The following is a 21,157-nucleotide window of genomic DNA, read 5'->3' on the forward strand; positions in this document are numbered from 1 at the left end:
TCTGGTAGTGGAATGAGGCTGTTGGATTTATGGAATTGCTGCTCACTTCACATAATGCTTTCTGATGTATTTGGTGCTGAGCTATGTTATGCTGCCTTAGTCCATATGGTTGGAGCAGATTTGATTTTGGTTTTCCTTAATTTAATTCTGTGTGCTGTCAAATGTACTTTATTCTGTATATTGTGTCTGCACTTTTATAGTAAACTCCCTCCTGTTTAGTGCTTTTGTTGAAAATGTTCTCTCAAAGTCTGAACTAAATTAGGGTTTCACTCCTATGCGTGTTTCTGAAATATTCGTAGGATGTTAATGACTTGGAAGACATCATGTATCAGCTTCAACTCAATTTTCAGGATTTTTTTCCAGCTTTCTGATTTGTATAATAAAGACCCCTTTGTAATTCATCTGTCTGTGCCTTGACTTCAGCCATGCACTGCTGAAAAAAAGGGCAGGTAAAACAGAGTTCATAAATACCTTCATCCAACAACCTTTACTTGTCACTGAAAACTTAACCTGTCTTGAAAACAAGAAAACAGGTCACTGCCTGCTAAGGCAGGGTATGGAGAGGTGGTGGTGTTTTCACTTCATCAGCCCAGCAGAGATTACCCCCATTGTGGCTGTAACACATTCATTCCAGCCTGTTTTGGATTTTCCAAGAACGCTGGGAAGCACCGGGCACAGCCAGGGCTGCCCTGAGGAGTGCGTTTGCAGAGCTTGGGCGGCTCTCGCAGACTTGCCCTCTAGACAGCAGCCTGCTCAGCACTTACTGAGCACCAGAACTTGCTCAGCCAGCTATCTCTGTCCATCTGCTTGCCACAGCCTGGGCGAGCTGATAAGCAACAGCTTGCAGTAGTCTTGGGAAGGAGGCTGGGCTGGAGTGTTGCTGGAGTCTGGAGACATTGTACTGGGCATATGCTGAAGTCAGCAACACATTCCAGTGCCCTTCTCTCTGCCTGAAATTGCCAAGTTACAGCTACCAGAGAAGATAACAAACCAAAAATGTGAAATGTGGGAGTGACAGGGAAGAAGAGTAGGTGAAGATAGCTGAAATTCAGTTTGGAGAGAAATAATTTGAAATACATTATCTAGAAATGTGTCTCATAAAACTCTCTCTAGTTTGCTATTTGCTGACTCAAGTTAGTATTATTAAAAAGCAGAGCAACCTTGTAAAGAGTATGGCTGGTTCTGGAGATGGTGGAAGGCTGTTGAGCGTGGAGGAGCTTATGACTAGCTCGCAAAATAAATACTGCCAAAGCAGTGATCTTTGCTTAGTTTTCCTCCCAGCTGCCCCTGTCTGACTTCCAGGATCTCTTAAGAGAAAGAACATCCCCTTCCTTGATTGCTTCTGGGAAGCAATTTGGTAGAGTGTTAATACACCTTGGTGGGCACAGAGCCTCTGTGATGAGAAGTGGGGTCAGTCAGGGTTTTCATTAGCTTGCTTTTCCCAAGTATTTTTAGTATGACTGCACTTAACTCTCTTGGGGTTTCTTCCTTGGCATTTTCAGCTGCTGGAACAGACAGGCCCCTGCACAGTGTTCTTGTCTGGCTTTTTGTTTTACCCAGTTCTACATCCTAAATTCAGTGGTGTCACATAAAAACAACTATCAGGCCCTTGCTGCCAAAGCTACTGGTCCTGTAAACATGCTTAATTTCTTCCTAACTAGGGAAACAGGGAAACGAGATCTGTTGTTACCTTTTCCCCTGTCACATTCAAATCTCTGTGGGATGCAACATTTTAATTATTCCCTGTCACATCACAGGTTTAAGTATCTCCTCAGCTTTCAAATCATCTCACCTATCCCTTTGCTGTTGCCAAACATGCTTTTAATCTCTAACAATGTCAGGCTTCTCTGACACACAATATGCAAGGCATTGCTGGAGAAGGGGGGTCAGCATACAGGAGAAAAGGAAAACATTTTAGTGTGTGTGTGTCAATCTGCAGAAATTTACTGACTGGGTTTCCAATTGCTTCAAAACGTTGTTGGAGAGCTGATGCAATGATATGTGTAGTGAAAGGAAAACAGGAATTTTCTGCAAGGACTGGAGTGTCTTGCTGTGCAGTGAGCTTATGCTTCCCTCTCTCACATTACCTGCTCTGTTATTCTGCTCTTCTCTCTCATAGAGCATTTCTTTGCAGTTTTATGGTGCCAGTGCTGGTGTTGTTTCCCAGTTTAGTACAAGAAGGCTGCTCTTGAAGGATCTTTTCCATGCTGTGTGCTGGGAAAGGCAGTGCATGGGCAGCACAGGCGGTGTGGGTGATTTCAGCTCCTCGCAAGTCTGACGTCTGCAGTTTGTTAGAATGTGCTTGTCTGTCTTTAAATAACAACTTGCAGTTATTGCAACCTGAAGCCTTGGTTCTTGTGCAGCACCTGACACAGGATCGAGGGCTGCACTGAGGATTTCCACAGAGAATTACTTTTTGGTAATTAAATGTAGTGGGTCTGATTCCTAACATGCATGTGACACTAAAATAGAGACTTCTTGAGCTGGTTTCACATAGACCGTGTTTGCCATGTTGGATTTCCTGTCATCCTCATCCCAGAAACTGGGATTGCCAGGTGGTTGACAAACCTCTCTGGGATCAGCTCTAACTGGCACGGGAAAGTCGTTACATGTGTGTGGGCACATCATAAAAAGTTGCTTTCCATAGTGACATCTGTTTGCTCAGCTATAAATGGATCAGTGACTGTCCCATCTGGAAGCTGGTGTGCTCTGATCAGTGGTTTGCCTCATGTGCTGCATCCAGCACTTCTGGAATCAACACGCCATCACTGCTGGTTTCAAGTTGTTTCTCTCTTTTTGCAGGTGAATTAGAGAAAGTGACTCCCAGAGCACCTTGGCTGCATGAACTCCTGAGCTGTCAAGGGACTGAGAGGCTTATGAAGAGGTTCTGTCAGGCAAAACAGTGCTTAGCAAAGACACCAAGGAGGAGGGAAAAAGAGAAAGGGAGGGAGAGAGAGCTGAAACACTAACAAACCATGGTAGGTATTTGTTGTCTTTCACAGGGGTGCATTGAAAGTGTTTTCTGCTGCCAGGCTTGCATGGGGCCTGATCAAACCCAACAGAGGGGATTTTCTGACCTTGCACTAACTGAGGGATGGTAATGTGTGCTTTGAGCAAAGCAAGTGAGGTTTGATGTATTGTCAGCCTCTTAAAGCCAGAGAGTGTTCTTGTGAGCCTGCAGTACATGAATTATTAAAAATGAACGAAGGGATGCTCATAAGGTTTTCTAATAAAACTGGCATTAGCAGGCTGTAGCAAACAGCATCAGTGACCTTGAACTTGCAGATTTCATTACCAAATGCTCACACTCCCCTTCCACCTCTACCTCACAAAAGCAAGTTTTGATTATTCACACCTATGTGTCTGTGATTGATGGTGCCTCTGTGCACACTTTGTAACTGTGTAGATGAAACGTGTGTAGCCAAATATACCTGGTGTGTATTGTTTAAGTGAAGAGTCACTTCTCATCTGCCTGGGTTTGGCTGCAAATTAGAAATGCCTGAGATGTGAGATTTGTAAAGGTGAGCAAATATGAAGTATTGTGATGGTGAGATTCTGAAAATGTGTTCACAAAAAGGCAATAAACCTACTCAGTTCCTGAACAATATGAGTGGAGAGCCGTTTAAGCATACTTATGTATTTTTAAGTCCTCTAAGGTTATTACTGAGAGAATGGAAATAAGAATAAATGCAGTAAATTTTAAGTACAGTTGCTAATGTTTGTGTGGCTGGTTGCTGCTGGTAGGCTGTATGTTCATATTTGTATTTACAAAAAAGACTTAAACCTAGACTTTTGTCAGTTGCAGAGTGAAAGGGGGAAAGAACACCTTACAAAGCAGAGTTGTTAATGTATTTTAAACAGTGTCCCACTTTGTCATTCTTTTCGCCCTGAATTGTAATGAGGAATTGATCTTGTCAGCCCCTCTTCATTAGAAAAGAAAACGTCTCTCATAATTAGGAGTTACCAATTTGTTTCTGTCCCACTGTTGCAACTGACATTTCGTAAGGTAAAAGATGGTGGGTGAATTGTTAAATGTAGCTCGGCTGTTTCCCTGCAGCTCCGGCTGTATCCATGTTGTGGATAACCACAAGAGGGACCTCCTGGAAGTGTTTTGCAGCCTATCAAACTGCAGGGGATAAAACCGGCCCCTGACAGATGAATTGTTACTGCCCAAATTATCCATCTGGGTAGGAACACAAAAATTAGGAAGGGAATGATGTCATGACCTTCAATGGTAGAGACACAGGGAGTGCAATAAACCAGGAAATCGTGGACAGATCCTTAATAAGGATCCAGCCCAGAGGCCTCTGAGGTTGTTCAAAGGCCCATTGCATCCTTAGGAATGGGTACAGCTACAAACCCATGAAATAGGGGTGAAAATTACACCGAATTAAGGTGCTTAAAGTGTGGGAGGAACAGAGGGGTTCGGTTGGTGATTCCAGGTTCTGGGAGGCTTTCAGCAGTGACTGATGTGTCTATAGAGACCAAGACCTATTGCTGCTCTTGCCACAGGTCTGTGCTGTGATCACAGCTGGTCTGGGGCACTGTTTAAATCAAAAAAGTCTCACCTGAATAGTCTGCAGAAAACCCAAAACTTCCTAGCACAGGTTACCCAACCAGTGAAGTTTACCTCCCTCAGCAGTATCACTCAGGACTCTGAGTTTCACTGCAGACTTTTTAAATTAGCACTCTAATATCTTCCTATTCATTTGAATGCTTTTAAAAAAGAAATTTCAGTCTCTTACTATTTATCTTTATTCTCATCTTCATTCATGCCTTTGTAAATCCCTGTGCAGTTGCTGAGCCTCTCACAGTTCTGTACTGCCTGTGACTTCATCTGCAGCAGCAGCAAACCCATGAGGGATTGGCTCTTTGACTGCCTGTTCCAGGTGTGCTGCTGTTGTCCCTGACATAATCAGAGGAGAGGTGGCTGCACTCAGCACTTAGAGAATATGCAAAGTTGCATTTAGAGAGTATCAATGCCTTTTGCAAAATAGGAATCATCTCTCCTTGCCCGCCCTCCTTTCCACATGCTATGCCCAGTCTGCTCCCCCCCGGGATGCTCATGTCGTGAATTTCCCTCCCTTGACACAAGGTTACCTTTTGAGATCAGGACCTTAGCTCTTCCCTTTGCTCCAAGCTATCGAACTGCTGTAGGCTGCCACAAGCCAACGAAGATCTCTGAAATTCAGGAATGCCTTAATCCCTGCAGGTATCTCAGGGTAGGGCAGCCCCTCTTCCTTTCAGTGCTGTTGCTCACAGCTTGGATCCCCATGAGGTTGCTCAGCAAGATAAGCTCTGAATGATTTCTCACTGACTTGGAAGGGTTAATGTAAATAACTAAGCAAGTGAAAGGAGGAGGGAAGTCAGAGACACTTAATGAATCTGGAAATGAAACTCAGGGGTTTTGTGTTCTCCTGCTTCAGCACTCTAAGTTATACTCCAGCCAGGCAGACTGTGCCCTCTTCCCCAAGGGAAGAGGTGGTGGGCCAGGACAGGGAGAAGTAAGAAAAACTATGAAAATATGTTTACTAGCTTAATGCTGATTTTTTGCACTGGTGTTTGTTTTCTTTTTTGTTTTAAAAATTTATTTAAATAATTACTTCTGCATGATTATAAGCAACGGTTGTCCTAAAACACATTATTACCTCTGCCAGGGAGGATTCCCATTCAGGCAATGTCCTATGTCCTATCAATTATCCAATAACTTTGTTCTCTTTTCTTCCTGTTTCCCACTCCACAACAGAGATCGATCCGATCTTTTGCTAATGATGACCGCCACGTAATGGTGAAACATTCAACCATTTATCCATCTCCAGAGGAGCTTGAAGCTGTCCAGAACATGGTCTCAACAGTAGAATGTGCCCTTAAGCATGTCTCTGACTGGATGGATGAAAAGAACAAGTCTGCAAAGTGTGAGGGTGATGTGGAAGCCAAGGAGGAAGCCGCAGAAGGCACTGCCAAGTGAGTGAAGCCTCAGCTCACAACGTGTCCCTGTGCTGCTCTCAATGGCTCCTTTCCTCCAAATAAGAGTTAATAAGAGTTATAAATGTTACTTGGGTCTGCTGCAGATGAATGTTCATAGGAGGAGGGGGATATATCTGGACTTTCTGAGGTGGGAGCACGGGGGAGGAGTGCAGGGAATGGCAATAAGCCCAGCTGCTCTCCATTTCTTTGTTTATTTTACTGTGATGTTGTGAAGTTGCATTTAGCAGACAAACCTTTCAGCAGTTTTAAGCAAATGCAATTCCCCAGAACATACCAGTGCAAATGGACAGCCGTGTGCTTGGGGTCTCCTGCAGTCTGATACGCAAAAGGAAGTTTTTGTAATCCAGCAAACCAACTTTCCTCAGCCTCCATTACTTTCCATTATTGTCATGGTTTAGCCCCAGCTGGCAACTCAGCCCCACATAGATGGTGATTTTTTTATAAAAAAATAATCCAAGTGTGCAGTAAATGCTTTGGAGACAACCGGACGAGACAAGACCTGGTGCTGGCCTGTCAAAGAAGCATTTATTGCTTTTAAACCATCTTAGTCTACAAAACTGGTTTTTGTCACAGTGTTTTTCTTATCACTCAAAAATTAAGTGTTCCTATATTGCTTTGAAAATTCTTTACTGTGGCTCCCCTAAACTGTAGCTGGAGAGTAAAATCCCTTTTTAATTACCCTAAATTGTTTCACTTCCAGGGATCAAGGTGGTCGGACGTTATGTGGCGTTATGAGAATTGGCTTGGTTGCAAAGGGCTTGCTGATCAAAGACGATATGGATCTGGAGCTGGTTCTCATGTGCAAAGAAAAACCCACAAAGACCTTGTTATGTATTGTTAAAGACAATCTCCCAGCTCAAATTCAGGTGAGTTAATTTGGAGCAGTCGTCCCACAATGTCTGATAGCACTGCAAGAGCTATTTGGGGAAAGGCTGGAATTTGTTCCACCAAGAAAGACAAGTGATACAAAGGAATATACTCTGAATCTAGGACGGCATCTGGGGCGTGTGACATGTTTAATGTGGTGACATGAAGTTCTTACCCACAAAATGTAACCTCTTAATGCTGTTTTTGCCTAATCCTGTTTGTGCTGTCAGTTCCCCTGGGGGGCAGCTGACCTGTGTGTAACTAAGCCAGTGTGGGTTTGGGCGCTCTGGTCCAACCAACATGAGCTGAACTGCAGAAATCTTCCCTGCTCAAGTGTGTGACTCAGTCCCTGTTGTTGTGCCCTGCCTGAACCAGCTGCTTTGCTTGGGCTGTTCCCACATACACCCCTCTGTGCTGCCGAGGCGGGAATGTGTCATTTTAGGTGGTCATTCATTTTGGCTCATGTTAATCATGAGCTCACATTATTTTTATTTATGGCTACTTAATTCTGATGGTGGCACCCAGCGGGCAGCAGTTGCAGCTTGTTTAGGGATACCATCTCTGTGACAGAGGTGAAGCTGAGGAATCACTCCAGCTTCCAGACTCAGCAACAGTGGTGCCAAGGAACTGCCCTCAAATATTCCACTGCAAGTGCCCCTCTCCAAACCACAACCAAACTCAGTCTTGCTTTTCTCCTGATCTGCTTTTCTCCCTGTGTTTTACCACTCTTGACAGCTGTTTGTTCTCACCATTCATTTTCTCACACAAAGGGCTTGTTTTAATGAGCTACTGTTGTTCCTAGAGATGTGGCCCTATCCATAGCTAAAAATGCAAAGGATCTTTTGAGTAGTAAAGAGTAAATTTTACTTGTTTGAAAATTATAGGGATGTACTGAGTATTAAAGAATAAATTTTGTAGTGAGGCATGAAATGAGGGTTGAAAGTGAGGAGAAAAATTAATATGTGCTTCAAAAAAAGTTAGATAAAATGAGAGACTAGATATAATTAAAATATGTCAAGACTGAATAAATTCAAGGGACAGGGAGGTAAGATCCTGTGGGGAAGGACTGTAAAGATGAGGGAAGAGGACTCTGACTCATGAGATACTCCAACTGTTGTGAGCATGGAAGACAAGAGGCCCTGCAGAAGGATCAGATGCTGGAGGTAAAGGAGGGTTTAGGCCTATTAGGGGACAAAAGGAGCAGGTGAGGTACAGAGACTCAAGAGCTTCTGCTTTGCCGCTTTGAAGGCTCATGGAGAGCAGATGCTCAGCCATTTTCATCCCAACAATAAAGGAGCCGCAGAGCAGATTGCATCACGGAAGGGGTCAGAATAGACATCTTAACCACCGACCTGCTGAACCAGACTCCACACAGAAGGGATGGCTGGAGGACTGAGCCATCTGTGGCTGTCCTTGTGCTTCTGGAGGCTGAGAGAGGTCCCAAAGGGCTGCTGAAAGACCTGCAGAGAGATCACTGCAGAGAACTCTGATACAATTCAGTTAACAGAGCGAACTGTCAGGCAGTTGTAGCACTGGCTACAAAAGGAATGTTTTCAATTGCTTTTAATGAGGGAGGCAAGGCCGCCTTTGTTATTGCAATGCCCTGTTAGCCTTCTCATTAGCTGAGGCACATATACAGATTCTTCACTTTTTCAGTCGATTGGGAGAGTCTTGAAATCTTTCTTGGTGACTTTCAGAAACTTACAGAAGAGAAGTATCTGGTGGAGGAGCATGTAAATGAGGCAGCTATTGTTATTCATAACACAAAGGAGCCCAAGCTCACTTTGAAGGTGATACTCACATCCCCTCTCATCCGAGATGAAGCAGAGAAGAAAGAAGGAGGTACACAGAGCGTTTTAACTTGGTTTTAAGACTGTTCTAGCTAAATGTCCTGACTGTGCAGCACAGGGTTAATTGGAAAGTAGGCTTTAAATTGTGCATCATGTACTGACTAGACTGGCTATTGCCACCATGGTTACATATTTGTGCCTTAAAAAGACAACAGTCACTTAAATTTCATGTAAATATGCGAGTTTTCCTTTGCAAGCACTATTCCTACAGTGTTAACTTTGACATACAATTAGATCTTAGTTCTCCTTTCTTTCAGACTTGTTATTTAATTCTTGAGCACCTGGTGCTGCACAGTCTTGTTTGCAAATTAAGTCAGTCAAGTGGGATTGGTTCATAGTTTCTTGAAACACTCATAAAAATGTTTCTCTTTATGTAAAAGCCCTCTTCCTCAAAGCTTGCCAGTGTGTCATCCTGGCCCTCAGTTTTTATTGATTGATGATGTGTATGTTTCTGGCTTTAAGAATTTCCTAACTGGGATACAATTGAAGTTACGGTGCTGTGATACAGCACTTTTGCTTCTGAATTGAACGTTGTACCTCATGTCCTTAGAGCAAAATAGTTCTAGAAAACTGTCACTTAGTCCTTTCTGTTCCTTCTCCCTCACCGCGGTGTCCAACACAGTTCTGTGCCCGTGCTGCAGGAATGGTGATTGTAGTACCAGTGAGGCTGGAAACAAACTGAGAGCAATAGAGAAGAGCAAATGTAGCCATACTTTGTTGTATTTTTAAAATCCTGACAGTAATTTCTGCTTCTGCTTCCCAAACCTATCCCTAGAAACTTTGCCACTGGATGATGTCAGACCTTTGACCAACTGGCCACTCTCTGTCATGACAACTGAGGCAGCTGGGCCCGTGTGGGCTAGGGAACTCCCTGTCGCTCTCTCCCCATTTCTAGACTTGCCACAAGTCCTTTGCTTCCTCCCTCTCCCACATGGAATACCGATGGGATGAGAAATGTTGGTCAGTTTCTCCTCATTTTGTTGGAGGCGATGGCAGGAAGGATCCCTTTCCAAGTGACATGTAACACTTTGGCAGCAGTCGAATGCAGAAAAATCTTACAGAACAGATGAATGGCAAAGATCCCCTAATTGCACTGGCTGTTTATTCCCAAATTAGCAACAATGCTGTTTCCAAGACCATTAAAAATAAACTGCATATTCCTTTAGTTGTTCAGCTTCCCACAAGATGCTGAGACCAGCCCTGGAGCTGCTGCAGCTCATCCATGTTCATGAGAGAGCACAAAGTGCAGGACAAATTCCAATGGTGAAGATTTGTGAGACTCCCACAAGGGGATACAGTTTTACACAAAGGCTTCTGCCCTTGTGCAAGTATTTTCTTGCGAAAATTGATGCTGTTATGCCACCAAAGTCTAGGAATTTCTAAATTCATCTCAGACTAAAGGAGGATTGGAATTGTTATGCTTTTTCATGCTTAAAATGTAGGTGGTCTATTTTTTTTTTTCAGTATCTTAAAATATTTTCAAAGGTCTCTACTATATTTTTAAAATTTAAAATTATTTTACCACCTCTCCTGAAGTGGTTATACACTGTCATTCTGTGCAGCTGCTCAGGACAGGGAATAGGGTCATGGATCTCATTTTAAAGTCCAGGTTCCTTGGCATTGATTCATCACAAAGAACAGAGACATTTATCATATTCCTTTTCAAGGTATATGGAGCATTATGCAGATGTCACTAAGTAAATTGGAAGCAGAGGGATACATTTTTTTGTAATCTTTCCAACCATACTTGGATTAGAATCACTTAGATTCAGACCAAAAATGTTTCATGTCTAGTGTCAAGGGAACATAATTGGAGAAACTGGTGAAAACACCTTGATCTCCAAAGCACTGCCATATTTTTTCAGTACCACTAAACAATGTCGACCAAATGTAGATACACTTCCTATGCAGTTTTAAAAACCTGACAGTTGACTCCATGCATTCTTTTGACTGAAGGAGCTCAAAGTACTGCTGAACTTGCCTTTCATCTTCCATGTAAGATAGGCCTGGGCTGCCTGAGCCTGTGGAAAACTGACCAAGGTTTCTGTGGTGGGATTAGCACTAATCTGTTCTCTAACAACCCAGGTCAGGCCAACGGCCCTCGTTACCAGTGCTCCCATTGTTCTGTAGGAATGCTGTGTGTGCCTTCATGCCCTGATGTCAGAATGTATCGAAAAACATTCCTGGATTTCTCTTCAGTCCCCACCTCTTTGGAAAAGTGTTCATGTTTAAGACGTGGTGTTTGTCCTATTTGTTTTTGCTGCTCTTTAGCAAAAATAAATAGTGGCCCAGTGTGTGTGTGCATTTTGGTGTTTCTCACAAACAGCTACCCATAAAGCTCTGCTTTCTCATGTTGAGAAGTCAAGCACCTTAATTGCCTGCATTTTGCAACAGTTTCAATTTTAAACTTTTTAAGAAACTGAATTTTTAGTCACAGTATCAAATATGAATTAGGCTTTCCAGACCAGAACCTTGTATCCTGAAAACCAGTTGTTACTGAGCATACAGTAACACCACATTATGTAACTACAAACAAGCTGGTTCACCAAAGTGGGGCCAAAGTCCCGTTGCTCCTGGAGCAAGACATGGCCAGTGGTGCTCCCAAGGGGCCAAGTGCCTCTGAAGGGGCAGCAAGCCCCAGACTGCCCTCCCCTCTCCGGAGAAGACAAGGCCCCTCTTACGGCTCAAATGAATGGAGTTGGCAGCTCCTGTGTGAAGAGAATGTGTACAGCAGTGGGGAGAGAATTCCTGAGGGATTGGTTCTGCGTTGCATAGTGTGAGCTAACGTCAGGGCTTTAGAATTTACTCTTTACTAAACTCCTTGGATCACTGCCCTTGTTAAAACTACAAGGAAAAAAGGAAAGCTTTGCAATCCCATTTGAAAATTTTGATTTGGTCTCACTTTCCTGACTGGCAGAGCATGAAGAAACATGCCATTCTCCTGAAGGGGTCCGAAGGGAGCCCGTTGCAAGCCGCTCGCCCTCTTCACTGCCTGTTCTCTTCATCTTTCTGTTTAATAGAATCTTGCACCCAAAAGTTGGCAGACTGCAACATCAGGACACTGGGGCTGAACAAGCAATTGGCAAAATTCTCCAAGATATTTGTAAATTAGACCTTGGAAAATGGCCTTAATCCTGTAAGAAAAAGTACGATTCTAAATCAAAACAAATCTTAGGAGGTTTTTGGTTCACCTGAATGACAGGTGACATGTATTCTGTTTGGTTTGTAGTTTAAAGGAAAAATTAATTTACTTTGTCAATGACTGCAACACTCTTTAGCAAAGCCTCGTACAACACTGAGCCCCAGTTCACTGCAAAAAATTAATGATTTTGCAGTCAGTCACCTTTGCCATTTTCTAACGTTTTAAAATAAGATTCTGATCATTCATTGACAGTACTTGTTTGATACAATACTTGAGCTTTAAGCAGATGTTTATATTGTCTGCAGTGAAGTCTTGTCAGAGAACTACCCAGATGGATGTTGAGTAATCCTGTGCCACAAATATCACTCCTGAAAACAACGAAACTGCAAAGGAAATTTAGAAGCAAATCTTGTGTTCCAAAGTGACCTTTTGTGCTCAAAGAAAGCCAGAGCTTTGCGACTTTGCAGCTTTCATTTGGAAAACAGACAAGAGGAGTGATTAATCCCAATCCTGGAATGCTGTTGATGAGGGCAATAACAAACAATGCAAATATCTGCTGTGAAGTTCACAGGGGTTAGAAAATAAGCTTATAGCACTTGAGTCAGCAGCTGTCAACTGCAACCATCACCCGTCAGACAAGATACTGGTTCTGTTCAGTTTTACACTTGTGGGTTTTTTTGGCTTTGGGCTCTTTTATTCATCGTAACATTAAGTGCTTTTACCAGAGTAACCTTCCCAGGAAATAGCTTAGGAGAGGCAGCCTTAACATTAAAGATGCAATTGCTTATGCAGCCAATCCCATTCAAAGTAACCCACAAAAATGTATTTGGAGATGGCACTAACAAACTGATGGAACTTTTTTCTCCTAACTTGTCCTGGTTTAAAGACATTTTAAATGTCTTGCTGGATTTTGCTCACCTAGCAGAGTCTTCAATTTGGAATGGATTTAGTATTTCATTCAGCTCTGCAAAGGTCTCTAAAGACCTGGAGAATTAACTATTTTGAATAATGAAAAGAGTATATTTCCAAATTATTTATTTTTAAGTCAAGAGTAATTATGTATTCATAGGAAAATTACATATTCAAGATTTTAGTTGAGCCATGGATTCATTTGGTTATTCCAGTTGTTCTCAACATCACCTAAAACTAGTATCTTTGTAATGTGATTCCACAGAAGTGTAGAATCTGTCATTTATAAAGAGTTTCCAAAGAATCTGGATGTTACAAACTCCTTTGGATTAAAATGAAATAAATACAGAAGAAAGGACTGATAGAAAATTCCCCTTAATTGGATTTGACTGCTGAAAGCAGTTTGTTACAAGCTGGTTGATAAAAAGAGAAAGGGAGGGAAGGCAAAAAAATGTAAACCTGGACAGAACGTATCAGTGTCTTGTCTCTCAAATCCATCTTTGAATTTCCTCTGTTGGTTTCAGTTGCTGTTGGGAAGATTTTTACAAGAGGGCACTTCCTCTCGAATACATTAATGACCTGGAAGTTACCAAACCCACTCTTTCATATGCTTTGATTATATGAAAGACTAATCAAACCAAAACATTGTACTAGCATTTCCTGTATATTTCTTTCATTGAATTATACTGGCTAGTACTGTTCATGCAATAATACTTCAAATATATTCAATGTTTTTCTTTGGAATGCTCAACAATTGCATGGATGTAATTTCACTTTCTACCTATTACATTTTTTTTATTACCCCCTGAGATTATCTTCCTCTTGTCCAAAGAAGCTTTGAAATTCTGTGCCACCTTTGTGGAATAAAAGTCATGAAGAAGAAGAGGAAAAAAGCCCAATACATCCCAACAGAAAAAAAAAAAAAAAGAGAAGTGCTATAGAGCTATTTTCTGCCCTGCAATGTGTTCTACATTTTTAATAAGATCCCAGGTTGTCTGTAGCAGTGGCCATCTTTATTATTACTATTATTTTACAAGGAGTGAATGCCTTTGCTTCTGTTGCACACGTGCACATTTACTACCTTTAATGGCTTGTTTAAATTAAATAACACCGTGCACTTAAATTCTGGGAGTCTTATTATCTCATTGAGATGCTGCCGCTCTTTTTGTATTGTGACAGAAACCCCTTGGTCAAATTGTATCTGTCTCTTTTTATCCCATTTTTACCAGTAGATAATGTTGCGATGAAAGATCCTCCGGACTTATTGGACAGGCAGAAATGCCTGGAGGCCTTGGCGTCTCTGCGGCACGCCAAATGGTTTCAGGTTGGCTCTTTGTTCTTACCTTGTTGTTATTGTAGCCTTGCGAGGTTTAATTTGAGACAGTTTTAATTTTAATGCCTCTTTAATTTCTGACTAGTCCCTCCTAGAGCAAAGGTCTAGAATTCCAAACCCAGTGCTGTACTGTGCAAGGGCAAACATGACAGGGAGACAGTCAGCTGGTCCAGAGTTGTCATGAGGCTACAAAAGCAATCTTGACATTTCACTGCCTTTTTTATGTGTCTCTCTAAATTCAAGTGTACTTTTATATAAGTGTTTTTATTTTGCATGAAGCTGATTAAGTATTAAGTAATAATAATTTTTAAAAAATCTATCCCAGGACTCTGTGCATTTAAAAAGAAAAGCAAAATTGAAGACCAGGCTTTTGCAGGTGTATTGGAATCATTTTGTTTGTTTTAGGCCAGGGCAAATGGACTAAAATCATGTGTAATTGTCCTTCGTATTCTGCGGGATTTGTGCAACAGAGTCCCCACATGGGCACCACTGAAAGGCTGGGTAAGTACAGAAAGAGCTGAAGGCCACAAGGTCATGTGTCAGATCTCCTGAGAATTGTAGCAGTGTCTGGACTGGAGAAAGCAGAGTCTTGTATGAGACTCCTCCTTCTACCCCCGTCCCTTTGCTCCCCATTAACTGCTCCCTGTGTAGGGGAGAGAAGGCAAGTAGTCAAGTCTGTGACACACTGATCCCATGGGAAGGGACACGCTGCTGTGGGCCTCTCACATCCCGGAGGTTTGGCAATAGACTCCCACTTGTTACCTTCCATCCCTCTTGTTTAGTTTTCCAAAACTACTCTGGTCCCATGACAATGCCACCCCTGCCAGTGGTTGTTCCCCTTTCCTGGGGTAGGTTTGCTCTGCATGCCCGGAGAGGAACACTCTGTAGGGCAGCAGAGGTGGTGTTTTTCTAGTGTGGAACTGAAAACCCTCTGAGAGAACATTCACCTTACTTGATTTTAGAGACCTCTCCTTTTTGACTTTTTGGGCAGACGGTGGAGAGCAGTTGGTCTGCTCCAAAGGCAACTCAGAGCAGGGGACAAAGACGTGCCCTGCATGAGGATGTGGCCTCCTCTGGGGTAGGTCTCTGTCCCTTAGACCTGTAGTGGATTACAAATGAAGTGACCTGATGTGACTGACTGTCCCCTCTGCCCCCCCATATTTAACTGAAGTCACAGTTACCCTTGTGTCTATACTAATCGTAATTTAATGTCTTCTAGCCACTCGAGCTTATATGTGAAAAATCTATAGGTACTTGTAATAGACCTTTGGGCGCTGGGGAAGCGTTGCGACGAGTGATGGAGTGTTTGGCATCTGGAATTCTGCTTCCTGGTAAGGGGCCAGATGAACTCCAGGAACACAAAGAGATGGTCAGCCCACCTTAACATTTAGCTGTTGCTGTAGGATTACATGAGAAATGCCTGCTGTGAACCCTGAACCTGCCGTGGAGTGAAATTAATGGTTTCTTCTGTAAAATTAAAATTAAAAAAAAAAATCTTGCATAGTGGTCACTGTGTGAATGATACTGCCACTGCAGGAGAAGTTAATGGGGAATGTTAGAGTTGTTAAAAATTAACCCCTACCTCATTAAGGGGTTGCAAGTAAATACACTTAGTGATTATCTGGTTTCTACAGATTCCTTGAAATCTACATACCTGTCCAAATTATATGTTGTTTTCTTCTAAACCTACTGTTTTCAGTTCATGTTATCACCCATGTGCAGTGTTTACCCTGGTTAAGTTCTGTGGCCACTGCAAGGGTCAGTTTGCTTTGTGTGAGGCCTGACTCCCTGCTGGAGAAGGGGTGCTGCTCACTCTGCAGCAGCTGGGCTCAGCTGCCCTGTCAGTCCCTGTTTGCACACTGCTGCTCGTTCCCCTCAGTAATCCCCATTCCTCTCCCTGCCAGGGGGCCCAGGGCTGCACGACCCCTGCGAGCGCGAGCCCACGGACGCTTTGTCTTACATGACAGTTCAGCAAAAAGAAGCCATTACACACAGTGCACAGGTAGGGAACTCTGTGTGTGCTGCAACAGTGAGGAATTCAGCTCATTAGCACCGTTTATTCTCTACCAGGATGGCAGTCCTGACAGTTCTTGTGGTGTGCTATCCTGGAAAGGTTAAACCAGAGTCCAGGAGTGCAAGAGTTAAAACGTGTGTGGAATCTTATCCTTGCAGAGGCAGTGGGATGTCTGTGCACCCACCTCTGCTCCCAGCACAGAGCCTCTGGGTGGGCTCCCTGTCAGTGTGCCCTGCACTCTGTGTTACAGAAATTCATGACTTTTATGCTTCTAGACATTAGCATTTTCCAAAGACCAGCTGTAAAAGCTGTCTTCCTGTCTATCAAAACCACAGAAGTAGTTTTGTGTCTAAAGACTTATCAAAAAACTTGGACAACTGAAGTGAAATCCTGCTGTGTTTCTACTGTGCCTTTCAGCACGCGCTCAGATTATCAGCCTTTGGGCAGATCTATAAAGTTTTGGAAATGGATCCCCTTCCATCAAATAAGTCATTTCAGAAATATTCCTGGTCAGTAACTGACAAAGAAGGTAGGTATTATTTGTTCCAAAAGTCACTAATTGGGCAGTAAACTAGGAGTTAATTTAGAATTGGTGAACTTCTGAATTATGTGCTATGAGTGTTAAGTAGAAGCTTTTCTTTGTTATATGTGGGGTGATTTTTTAAAAAAATATTTCATCATGAGGAAAAAATCTGGAAGTTCTGTTCTCTAGAAATACCAAGAGAGGAGAGGTAGAACAACCACAATATAGCCGATTATTTTCTTTAACCACAAAGTCCTTTGGCATCTGAAGAGCGAAATGCTCTTACGCTGGAAGGAGAGACTGTAGATTTGCCAAAAAACATATGATGAGTGTCCACAATAAGAATTACTCTAAAATTCTTCCTAGAAAACAATATATATCTACTGGAAAAAAAATTCCATGTGCATTTTTTTGTAAAAACAACACTGTTGAAAGTCTTGCTTAGACTAACTGTGGAAAACAGCACTGCAGGTTTGCAGTCTTATCCCACAGCTGGTATTGAACACAGAGGTCCTGCCTGGTCTGGTAGAGTGAGCAGTAAACCAGTACTGGCTTTCATGAAGCAATAAGAAAGCTGTGACTGATGGAGGAGTTCTTTTCACTATAAACAAGCAAGGAACAGTGTGGGGCTAATCAGACTCCTGCTGTGGGATTGTGTTTTTCTAGTGGCATATCTGTATTACAAGGAACTTTACACCCTAGGTACAGGCTCATCTGCTCTGAAGAGACCGTTTGAAGACAGTGTTGGGGATGATAAAGATCCAAATAAAAAGATGAAGCGTAATCTGAGGAAAAGTAAGTGCAGCACTTCTCCATTCTGTTTTCAAAGATCTATTGTACAGGGGGAGCTGGTTTAAAAGTTTCTCTGTGTTGGTGTGGTAGAGCATGTGAAAAAGTCTTTGGAACAAAATTGTTGTCTCTATCACCCTGCATTTGGAATGTCAAACACCTCTCTTACTGTGCATCCCCTGACATGCTTTACTAACTAAATGATTTGCATTTTTATATGGGATTACCCATCAAGTTACACCAGAATTGAAGCTGCCTAAGCAGCTGACATATTTTATTGGTAACATCCCTGTATTGTGGGGTCTTTTTAAAGTACTGCAGTGACTTTGCTGAGTGAAGATTGAACTCTCTTCACTCTTCCCCTTCCTGAGTTAAGTGTTGGTCTCTCAAGACCTCCCACAATGAGAATAAAATGTGTAATCTGCAAAGTGTTAATGTTGCACATATGCACAGACTAGAAGTCTCTTGGCATTGCTGGGATCCAGTCATTCTGGGATCCAGTCATTCTGGGATCCAGTCATTCTGGGATCCAGTCATTCTGGAGTCCAGTCATTCTGGAGTCCAGTCATTCTGGGGGCTATTTCCACTGTGCTACTTGGATGCCGGTTCTGGATCTGGTTCCCCATTAGCTATAAAACTTGTTACTCCCTTTAGAGCAGCCAGGAGGAATACAGCTAGCTGCAACAGAACAGTGTTAATATAAAACCGGGTCATTATAGTTATTACCCCAAATTAGAATGGCTTATTAAAGACTTAACAGCATTATGGCTCTCCTCACCCTCTTGAGAGGTGAGGGGTGGTTTTGCTCCTTGATACAGACAGAAGGCACTGAAATGCAAACTGTTTCATTTTTCTGTTCATCTTGTTTTGTTCATTTTCCTTCCCCCACCCCTTCTACTATCTTGTATTAGTACTAGATAGTAAAGCAATAGATCTCATGAATGCTCTGATGAGGCTGAACCAAATCAGGCCAGGGCTTCAGTATAAGCTGCTGTCACAGTCTGGTCCAGTCCATGCCCCAGTCTTCACAATGTCTGTAGATGTTGATGGTACGACTTATGAAGCTTCAGGACCTTCTAAGAAAACAGCCAAGCTCCATGTGGCAGTGAAGGTAAGGCAGCCTGAAGTAATCTGCTAACCCAAGATCTCGGGATGGAGTATGAAATGTGGTTAGAACTAGTAATATGCAAGCTCAACATTTTTTTTTTAATTCATTAAGCTGAGCTACTTGCAGTGTGCTCTAAATGCAGCTGGGCATGGTTCAAAGAGCATCACTGGTTTTGTGCTGGTGGGGGAGAAGAACTGCCCAGGGCTCTGCAGGTTAGCTCATGTTGCAGTGGACTGAAGGTGGTGGTCAAATCCTGGATGGGAGGGGTTCAGCTGTGTTCTGTTCTACTCCTTCCTCCTGTTGGTTTGGAAATGGCATGTTGGTGGCTCCTTCTTTCTCCCCCTCCTTCTCTGTGTCCATTCCTGGCTTGTGTGCTCCTGGAAATACGGACTTCTGTCCTCAATGTCTGAAGAGTACCTCTGTGTACTGAGTAAACCATGTAAATGATTTATCCAGTCAAATTTCCAGTAGGACACTGGTATCATTCAGAGACTGGTCAAGGTGCTATTGCTTCCTGTAGGTGCTCTACATGACAGCAGGACAGACTGGAATGCTCAACGTGAGCATCCACCAGATGTGTTGCCTGGGGACATGGCTTAGTGGTGGGCATGGCAGGGCTCGGTTAATGGACAGTTGGACTCAATGATCTTAAAGGTCTTTCCCAACTTAAATGAGTCTATGAAAGAACATCTCTTACTAGAACTGCTCTTCTGATAGGAGCAGACCCATCTGTCATTCTGTGCCTCATTTTGTTTTGAACAAGAATTTCTTTTTTAGAATCTTCATCTGGCAACTTTCTGCTTTCCTTTGATTTCAGTTTTGAAAATCCCATTGTCCTATGTGCTTTCAAGTTCAAAGTGCCCAGAAGTATCTGAGGGCATGTGTTATTTCTCCAGGAAAAGTAGCTAGTTCTCTGCATGTGTGTCCTTCCAGACCTTCTGCCTCATTCTTTTATTCTGCCTTCCTCCTTGCAGTTTAGAAAACAACAAAAAAAAAGCCCAAAAAACCCACTTGCCCTCAAAAACTGTGACTGCTCTGCCCTTGAACCTCTCTGCGTCAGCCAGATCTGTGCTGGTGCCGACCCAGCTCTGTTTTCTCTAAATTTACACATCAAAACATCCGCGATTCAAGCCAAAAGGAAATGGATGCTGTGGTCAAGACTTGCTTTTTTTCCTTTATTTCCTTTCTCAGCAGATCCAGACCGTGCTTTCCCAGTCTTATAAGAGGGAATAATGTGATGATTTCACTTTCTAATCTGACCTCTTTAAAATGCAGAAGCCCTGAAAATGCAACCAGATGTGTCCCAACTGCATGGGAGCTGAGCCGGGGGTTACCCAGGCAGTTCTCAGCTCGGGGTTAGAACACAGTCATTTTTGCAGACTTTGTTCGTGGCCCTAAATTTTCAGCAGAGCTTCAGGTTCCTTTCAGTTTCCTTTGCCCTATGCATGGTAGCTCTGTGCAGCTGGGTCAGGAAGCTGGTTAAAGGGAGAGGCTGGCCTTGCTCATGGAGATGTTTTTGAAGGACCTGAGCTCCAGAAGTACCATCTTGTACAAGGCTTTAATTCTCACAAGACTGTTTGTCATGTTTGCCCCACAGTCCATCTCTTGATCTGGCCACAGACACAGAGAAGGGGGAAATGATGCATGAAACTATTTCCTTGTAAGGCCATTAAACAGTGTCTTTAATTTCTTATTTTACCAGGAATTTTTGAGATGATGAATGATGCTCATGAGTATCTTTGAGACTAAAATTCAGCTCTGTGTTGATTCCACTTTTGGAAACCCGAAATTATTTTCCCCATTGATATTGTATTCCCCACTAGCAACCATTGAAATAGTATCTCCATTTCAAGTAGGAGAAAACTAATATTCTAAGCAATCTGCCTTTTCTAAGTGTATGGTGGACTGTTGTGTTGTGATCAGCCTTATATTTGTTCCTGTTCTGCTGCCTCTGTCACAGTTCATTTCATGGGGCTTTGTTGTAGGTTTTACAAGCGATGGGGTATCCAACGGGTTTTGATGCAGATGTGGAGTGTGTAAGTTCTGATGAGAAATCAGATACTGAAGGTAAAAATGAAACAACGTCTTCAATCTCAAGCAATAATAATACTGGAAATTCCACAGCCGACACCTCCGCTACCCTAGAGGTGAGGATTGCATTGAAAGTACAAGTGATGGAGAGGGTTGGGGTTTCACTTTTCATTGGGGGCTTTTTTTCTGTTCTACTTGTCAAGATGGTAAAACATAAATTTCTTCAACTGGGAAACAATTTCCAGACAGTGTGTAATCACGGATAACTCAAGCCACATGTGTTTAGTCCACTGAGAAATTTCCAGGGAAAGGGAAATGGATTATTTTCAATGGAACTGCCCTGTTTTTATCCATAGCTGAGAAAATTCTATTGCAGGTGATCTGGTGTGCTGAGATCTCAGCTCTACCTTGCTTTCCAAACAGCTACAGATATTTCTACTGAAACACGTGACTCAGGGTGTGAGGATTTCTTCAGTCTGAGCTTGGTAGTGCCAGGACATAATTAGATGGAGCAGCAGAGATGTGCGCAGGGCTGGGAAGGCCAGTCTTTTGGTGTGAAAGCCTTCATTTTCAAGGAACTTGACACCATGGTCCCACCTTCAG

At 42.7% G+C, this 21,157-nt stretch overlaps 1 protein-coding gene across 6 annotated transcripts in view; it reads left to right on the plus strand.

The window, feature by feature from the left end:
- STRBP (spermatid perinuclear RNA binding protein) overlaps window positions 1-21,157 on the plus strand; it is a 49,882-nt gene that overhangs the window by 19,368 nt on the left and 9,357 nt on the right. For 3 of the 6 annotated variants that reach the window (XM_082295120.1, XM_082295122.1, XM_082295119.1), the window contains exons 2-13: window positions 2,803-2,978; window positions 5,747-5,964; window positions 6,689-6,854; window positions 8,553-8,697; window positions 13,986-14,080; window positions 14,495-14,590; window positions 15,309-15,420; window positions 15,994-16,091; window positions 16,521-16,632; window positions 17,329-17,421; window positions 18,327-18,526; window positions 20,509-20,670. In XM_082295120.1, coding sequence (XP_082151246.1) covers window positions 2,976-2,978; window positions 5,747-5,964; window positions 6,689-6,854; window positions 8,553-8,697; window positions 13,986-14,080; window positions 14,495-14,590; window positions 15,309-15,420; window positions 15,994-16,091; window positions 16,521-16,632; window positions 17,329-17,421; window positions 18,327-18,526; window positions 20,509-20,670 — 1,500 coding nt within the window. In that variant the 5' untranslated portion in view covers window positions 2,803-2,975. The remainder of the gene's footprint in view (window positions 1-2,802; window positions 2,979-5,746; window positions 5,965-6,688; window positions 6,855-8,552; window positions 8,698-13,985; window positions 14,081-14,494; window positions 14,591-15,308; window positions 15,421-15,993; window positions 16,092-16,520; window positions 16,633-17,328; window positions 17,422-18,326; window positions 18,527-20,508; window positions 20,671-21,157) is intronic. The other 3 variants (XM_082295121.1, XM_082295123.1, XM_082295124.1) reach the window with 2 other exon arrangements.

The sequence above is a fragment of the Coloeus monedula genome, assembly GCF_965178545.1.
Source record: "Coloeus monedula genome assembly, chromosome: 21".
Taxonomy (NCBI): domain Eukaryota; kingdom Metazoa; phylum Chordata; class Aves; order Passeriformes; family Corvidae; genus Coloeus; species Coloeus monedula.